Consider the following 7,500-nt stretch of genomic DNA (forward strand, 5'->3'; position numbering starts at 1 on the left):
GTGGAATTGGAGGTGTTTGAGGTGGAATTGGAGGTGTTTCAGGTGGAACTGGAGGTGTTTCAGGTGGAATTGGAGGTGTTTCAGGTGGAATTGGAGGTGTTTGAGGTGGAATTGGAGGTGTATGATGTGGAATTGGAGGTGTTTCAGGTGGAATTGGAGGTGTTTCAGGTGGAATTGGAGGTGTTTCAGGTGGAATTGGAGGTGTATGATGTGGAATTGGAGGTGTTTCAGGTGTTTCAGGTGGAATTGGAGGTGTATGATGTGGAATTGGAGGTGTTTCAGGTGGAATTGGAGGTGTTTGAGGTGTTTCAGGTGGAATTGGAGGTGTTTCAGGTGTTTCAGGTGGAATTGGAGGTGTATGATGTGGAATTGGAGGTGTTTCAGGTGGAATTGGAGGTGTTTCAGGTGTTTCAGGTGGAATTGGAGGTGTTTCAGGTGGAATTGGAGGTGTTTCAGGTGGGATTGGAGGTGTTTCAGGTGTTTCAAGTGGAATTGGAGGTGTTTCAGGTGGAATTGGAGGTGTTTCAAGTGGAATTGGAGGTGTTTCAGGTGGGATTGGAGGTGTTTCAGGTGTTTCAAGTGGAATTGGAGGTGTTTCAGGTGTTTCAAGTGGAATTGGAGGTGTTTGAGGTGTTTCAGGTGGAATTGGAGGTGTTTCAGGTGGGATTGGAGGTGTTTCAGGGGTTTCAAGTGGAATTGGAGGTGTTTCAGGTGTTTCAGGTGGAATTGGAGATGTTTGAGGTGGAATAGGAGGTGTTTCAGGTGGAATTGGAGGTGTATGATGTGGAATTGGAGGTGTATGATGTGGAATTGGAGGTGTTTCAGGTGGAATTGGAGGTGTTTGAGGTGTTTCAGATGGAATTGGAGGCGTTTCAAGTGGAATTGGAGGTGTTTCAGGTGGAATTGGAGGTGTTTCAAGTGGAATTGGAGGTGTTTGAGGTGGAATTGGAGGTGTATGATGTGGAATTGGAGGTGTTTCAGGTGGAATTGGAGGTGTTTCAGGTGTTTCAGGTGGAATTGGAGGTGTTTGAGGTGTTTCAAGTGGAATTGGAGGTGTTTGAGGTGGAATTGGAGGTGTTTGAGGTGGAATTGGAGGTGTTTCAGGTGGAATTGGAGGTGTATGATGTGGAATTGGAGGTGTTTCAGGTGGAATTGGAGGTGTATGATGTGGAATTGGAGGTGTTTCAGGTGGAATTGGAGGTGTATGATGTGGAATTGGAGGTGTTTCAGGTGGAATTGGAGGTGTTTCAGGTGGAATTGGAGGTGTTTGAGGTGTTTCAAGTGGAATTGGAGGTGTTTCAAGTGGAATTGGAGGTGTTTCAGGTGGAATTGGAGGTGTTTCAGGTGGAATTGGAGGTGTTTCAGGTGGAATTGGAGGTGTTTCAGGTGGAATTGGAGGTGTTTCAGGTGTTTCAAGGGGAATTGGAGGTGTTTCAGGTGGAATTGGAGGTGTTTCAGGTGTTTCAGGTAGAATTGGAGGTGTTTCAGGTGTTTCAAGTGGAATTGGAGGTGTTTCAGGTGGAATTGGAGGTGTTTCAGGTGTTTCAGGTAGAACTGGAGGTGTTTGAGGTGGAATTGGAGGTGTTTCAGGTTGAATTGGAGGTGTATGATGTGGAATTGGAGGTGTTTAAGGTGTTTCAGGTTGAATTGGAGGTGTTTCAGGTTGAATTGGAGGTGTTTCAGGTGTTTGAGGTGGAATTGGAAGTGTTTGAGGTGGAATTGAAGGTGTTTAAGGTGTTTCAGGTTGAATTGGAGGTGTTTCAGGTGTTTGAGGTGGAATTGGAGGTGTTTGAGGTTGAATTGGAAGTGTTTGAGGTGGAATTGGAGGTGTTTAAGGTGTTTCTGGTTGAATTGGAGGTGTTTCAGGTGTTTGAGGTGGAATTGGAGGTGTTTCAGGTTGAATTGGAAGTGTTTGAGGTGGAATTGGAGGTGTTTAAGGTGTTTCAGGTTGAATTGGAGGTGTTTCAGGTGTTTGAGGTGGAATTGGAGGTGTTTAAGGTGTTTCTGGTTGAATTGGAGGTGTTTCAGGTGTTTGAGGTGGAATTGGAGGTGTTTCAGGTTGAATTGGAAGTGTTTGAGGTGGAATTGGAGGTGTTTAAGGTGTTTCAGGTTGAATTGGAGGTGTTTCAGGTGTTTGAGGTGGAATTGGAGGTGTTTGAGGTGTTTCGGGTGGAGGTGTTTGAGGTGGAATTGAAGGTGTTTAAGGTGTTTCAGGTGGAATTGGAGGTGTTTAAGGTGTTTCAGATGGAATTGGAGGTGTTTGAGGTGGAATTGAAGGTGTTTAAGGTGTTTCAGGTGGAATTGGAAGTGTTTGAAGTGGAATTGGAGGTGTTTGAGGTGGAATTGAAGGTGTTTAAGGTGTTTCAGGTGGAATTGGAGGTGTTTCAGGTGGAATTGGAGGTGTTTGAGGTGGAATTGGAGGTGTATGATGTGGAATTGGAGGTGTTTGAGGTGGAATTGGAGGTGTTTCAGGTGTTTCAGGTGGAATTGGAGGTGTTTGAGGTGGAATTGGAGGTGTTTCAGGTGGAATTGGAGGTGTATGATGTGGAATTGGAGGTGTTTCAGGTGGAATTGGAGGTGTTTGAGGTGTTTCAAGTGGAATTGGAGGTGTTTCAAGTGGAATTGGAGGTGTATCAGGTGGAATTGGAGGTGTTTCAGGTGGAATTGGAGGTGTTTCAGGTGTTTTAGGTGGAATTGGAGGTGTTTGAGGTGGAATTGGAGGTGTTTCAGGTGTTTTAGGTGGAATTGGAGGTGTTTCAGGTGGAATTGGAGGTGTTTCAGGTGTTTTAGGTGGAATTGGAGGTGTTTGAGGTGGAATTGGAGGTGTTTCAGGTGTTTCAAGGGGAATTGGAGGTGTTTCAGGTGGAATTGGAGGTGTTTCAGGTGTTTCAGGTAGAATTGGAGGTGTTTCAGGTGTTTCAAGTGGAATTGGAGGTGTTTCAGGTGTTTCAGGTAGAACTGGAGGTGTTTGAGGTGGAATTGGAGGTGTTTCAGGTTGAATTGGAGGTGTATGATGTGGAATTGGAGGTGTTTAAGGTGTTTCAGGTTGAATTGGAGGTGTTTCAGGTGTTTCAGGTGGAATTGGAGGTGTTTCAGGTGGAATTGGAGGTGTTTCAGGTGGGATTGGAGGTGTTTCAGGTGTTTCAAGTGGAATTGGAGGTGTTTCAGGTGGAATTGGAGGTGTTTCAAGTGGAATTGGAGGTGTTTCAGGTGGGATTGGAGGTGTTTCAGGTGTTTCAAGTGGAATTGGAGGTGTTTCAGGTGTTTCAAGTGGAATTGGAGGTGTTTGAGGTGTTTCAGGTGGAATTGGAGGTGTTTCAGGTGGGATTGGAGGTGTTTCAGGGGTTTCAAGTGGAATTGGAGGTGTTTCAGGTGTTTCAGGTGGAATTGGAGATGTTTGAGGTGGAATAGGAGGTGTTTCAGGTGGAATTGGAGGTGTATGATGTGGAATTGGAGGTGTATGATGTGGAATTGGAGGTGTTTCAGGTGGAATTGGAGGTGTTTGAGGTGTTTCAGATGGAATTGGAGGCGTTTCAAGTGGAATTGGAGGTGTTTCAGGTGGAATTGGAGGTGTTTCAAGTGGAATTGGAGGTGTTTGAGGTGGAATTGGAGGTGTATGATGTGGAATTGGAGGTGTTTCAGGTGGAATTGGAGGTGTTTCAGGTGTTTCAGGTGGAATTGGAGGTGTTTGAGGTGTTTCAAGTGGAATTGGAGGTGTTTGAGGTGGAATTGGAGGTGTTTGAGGTGGAATTGGAGGTGTTTCAGGTGGAATTGGAGGTGTATGATGTGGAATTGGAGGTGTTTCAGGTGGAATTGGAGGTGTATGATGTGGAATTGGAGGTGTTTCAGGTGGAATTGGAGGTGTTTCAGGTGGAATTGGAGGTGTTTGAGGTGTTTCAAGTGGAATTGGAGGTGTTTCAAGTGGAATTGGAGGTGTATCAGGTGGAATTGGAGGTGTTTCAGGTGGAATTGGAGGTGTTTCAGGTGGAATTGGAGGTGTTTCAGGTGTTTCAAGGGGAATTGGAGGTGTTTCAGGTGGAATTGGAGGTGTTTCAGGTGTTTCAGGTAGAATTGGAGGTGTTTCAGGTGTTTCAAGTGGAATTGGAGGTGTTTCAGGTGGAATTGGAGGTGTTTCAGGTGTTTCAGGTAGAACTGGAGGTGTTTGAGGTGGAATTGGAGGTGTTTCAGGTTGAATTGGAGGTGTATGATGTGGAATTGGAGGTGTTTAAGGTGTTTCAGGTTGAATTGGAGGTGTTTCAGGTTGAATTGGAGGTGTTTCAGGTGTTTGAGGTGGAATTGGAAGTGTTTGAGGTGGAATTGAAGGTGTTTAAGGTGTTTCAGGTTGAATTGGAGGTGTTTCAGGTGTTTGAGGTGGAATTGGAGGTGTTTGAGGTTGAATTGGAAGTGTTTGAGGTGGAATTGGAGGTGTTTAAGGTGTTTCTGGTTGAATTGGAGGTGTTTCAGGTGTTTGAGGTGGAATTGGAGGTGTTTCAGGTTGAATTGGAAGTGTTTGAGGTGGAATTGGAGGTGTTTAAGGTGTTTCAGGTTGAATTGGAGGTGTTTCAGGTGTTTGAGGTGGAATTGGAGGTGTTTAAGGTGTTTCTGGTTGAATTGGAGGTGTTTCAGGTGTTTGAGGTGGAATTGGAGGTGTTTCAGGTTGAATTGGAAGTGTTTGAGGTGGAATTGGAGGTGTTTAAGGTGTTTCAGGTTGAATTGGAGGTGTTTCAGGTGTTTGAGGTGGAATTGGAGGTGTTTGAGGTGTTTCGGGTGGAGGTGTTTGAGGTGGAATTGAAGGTGTTTAAGGTGTTTCAGGTGGAATTGGAGGTGTTTAAGGTGTTTCAGATGGAATTGGAGGTGTTTGAGGTGGAATTGAAGGTGTTTAAGGTGTTTCAGGTGGAATTGGAAGTGTTTGAAGTGGAATTGGAGGTGTTTGAGGTGGAATTGAAGGTGTTTAAGGTGTTTCAGGTGGAATTGGAGGTGTTTCAGGTGGAATTGGAGGTGTTTGAGGTGGAATTGGAGGTGTATGATGTGGAATTGGAGGTGTTTCAGGTGGAATTGGAGGTGTTTCAGGTGTTTCAGGTGGAATTGGAGGTGTTTGAGGTGTGTCAAGTGGAATTGGAGGTGTTTGAGGTGGAATTGGAGGTGTTTCAGGTGGAATTGGAGGTGTATGATGTGGAATTGGAGGTGTTTCAGGTGGAATTGGAGGTGTTTGAGGTGTTTCAAGTGGAATTGGAGGTGTTTCAAGTGGAATTGGAGGTGTATCAGGTGGAATTGGAGGTGTTTCAGGTGGAATTGGAGGTGTTTCAGGTGTTTTAGGTGGAATTGGAGGTGTTTGAGGTGGAATTGGAGGTGTTTCAGGTGTTTCAAGGGGAATTGGAGGTGTTTCAGGTGGAATTGGAGGTGTTTCAGGTGTTTCAGGTAGAATTGGAGGTGTTTCAGGTGTTTCAAGTGGAATTGGAGGTGTTTGAGGTGTTTCAGGTAGAACTGGAGGTGTTTGAGGTGGAATTGGAGGTGTTTCAGGTTGAATTGGAGGTGTATGATGTGGAATTGGAGGTGTTTAAGGTGTTTCAGGTTGAATTGGAGGTGTTTCAGGTTGAATTGGAGGTGTTTCAGGTTGAATTGGAGGTGTTTCAGGTGTTTGAGGTGGAATTGGAAGTGTTTGAGGTGGAATTGGAGGTGTTTCAGGTGTTTGAGGTGGAATTGGAAGTGTTTGAGGTTGAATTGGAGGTGTTTCAGGTTGAATTGGAGGCGTTTCAGGTGTTTGAGGTGGAATTGGAAGTGTTTGAGGTGGAATTGAAGGTGTTTAAGGTGTTTCAGGTTGAATTGGAGGTGTTTCAGGTGTTTGAGGTGGAATTGGAGGTGTTTGAGGTTGAATTGGAAGTGTTTGAGGTGGAATTGGAGGTGTTTAAGGTGTTTCTGGTTGAATTGGAGGTGTTTCAGGTGTTTGAGGTGGAATTGGAGGTGTTTCAGGTTGAATTGGAAGTGTTTGAGGTGGAATTGGAGGTGTTTAAGGTGTTTCAGGTTGAATTGGAGGTGTTTCAGGTGTTTGAGGTGGAATTGGAGGTGTTTGAGGTGTTTCGGGTGGAGGTGTTTGAGGTGGAATTGAAGGTGTTTAAGGTGTTTCAGGTGGAATTGGAGGTGTTTAAGGTGTTTCAGATGGAATTGGAGGTGTTTGAGGTGGAATTGAAGGTGTTTAAGGTGTTTCAGGTGGAATTGGAAGTGTTTGAAGTGGAATTGGAGGTGTTTGAGGTGGAATTGAAGGTGTTTAAGGTGTTTCAGGTGGAATTGGAGGTGTTTGAGGTGGAATTGAAGGTGTTTAAGGTGTTTCAGGTGGAATTGGAGGTGTTTGAGGTGGAATTGAAGGTGTTTAAGGTGTTTCAGGTGGAATTGGAAGTGTTTGAAGTGGAATTGGAGGTGTTTGAGGTGGAATTGAAGGTGTTTAAGGTGTTTCAGGTGGAATTGGAGGTGTTTGAGGTGGAATTGAAGGTGTTTAAGGTGTTTCAGATGGAATTGGAGGTGTTTGAGGTGGAATTGAAGGTGTTTAAGGTGTTTCAGGTGGAATTGGAAGTGTTTGAAGTGGAATTGGAGGTGTTTGAGGTGGAATTGAAGGTGTTTAAGGTGTTTCAGGTGGAATTGGAAGTGTTTGAGGTGGAAATGGAGGTGTTTGAGGTGGAATTGGAGGTGTTTAAGGTGTTTCAGATGGAATTGGAGGTGTTTGAGGTGGAATTGAAGGTGTTTAAGGTGTTTCAGGTGGAATTGGAAGTGTTTGAAGTGGAATTGGAGGTGTTTGAGGTGGAATTGAAGGTGTTTAAGGTGTTTCAGGTGGAAGTGGAAGTGTTTGAAGTGGAATTGGAGGTATTTGAGGAGGAATTGAAGGTGTTTAAGGTGTTTCAGGTGGAATTGGAAGTGTTTGAAGTGGAATTGGAGGTGTTTAAGGTGTTTCAGGTGGAGGTGGAGGAGTTTGAGTTGTTTCAGGTGAAGGTGGAGGTGTTTGAGGCACTGTAAAAGAAATGGAGCTGTGAGGATGATGCAGTCATGTGACCTTGCAGAAGAGTCGGGGGTCCAGACGGCAGAGTTTAGGAGGCATGTACTGCTTGTACATGTTGTAGAGCTCGTGGAAGGGAGCGCGGGAAGGGAAGCCCCCCTGCATCAGGTCCAGCACTGACACCATCCCTGTGAGAGAGATTAAAGAGCTTTGCTAACTTCCTGTGTCGTAAAAGAGTTGGGTAAAATCGAACAGGATTGTAACAAAGAAATTCACAGAGCACAGAACTCCAGGTGATTGATTTGATTTGGGTTCTGAGGTTAAACTCCGAGCCCTAAATACAGCGTCTGTCTGAACGCGACTGCGGCCATCGATAGATCAGACCACCAAAATGGCACATCAGTTTATTGACCACTTTCATCAATAAAAGTCCTTTGTGGCCCCAATTCAATCTGGCTCTGGGCTGAGAAGACATCAATCATGTGGAGAAAGTAGATAGAGCAGGTTACATCTGG

General features: G+C 44.9%; 1 protein-coding gene across 10 annotated transcripts in view; it reads right to left on the bottom strand.

The window, feature by feature from the left end:
- myo6a (myosin VIa) overlaps positions 1 to 7,500 on the bottom strand; it is a 108,403-nt gene that overhangs the window by 30,626 nt on the left and 70,277 nt on the right. For all 10 annotated transcript variants that reach the window (XM_058391778.1, XM_058391784.1, XM_058391783.1 and 7 more), the window contains exon 21: positions 7,043 to 7,173. In XM_058391778.1, coding sequence (XP_058247761.1) covers positions 7,043 to 7,173 — 131 coding nt within the window. The remainder of the gene's footprint in view (positions 1 to 7,042; positions 7,174 to 7,500) is intronic.

The sequence above is a fragment of the Hemibagrus wyckioides genome, linkage group LG06 (assembly GCF_019097595.1).
Source record: "Hemibagrus wyckioides isolate EC202008001 linkage group LG06, SWU_Hwy_1.0, whole genome shotgun sequence".
NCBI lineage: Eukaryota > Metazoa > Chordata > Actinopteri > Siluriformes > Bagridae > Hemibagrus > Hemibagrus wyckioides.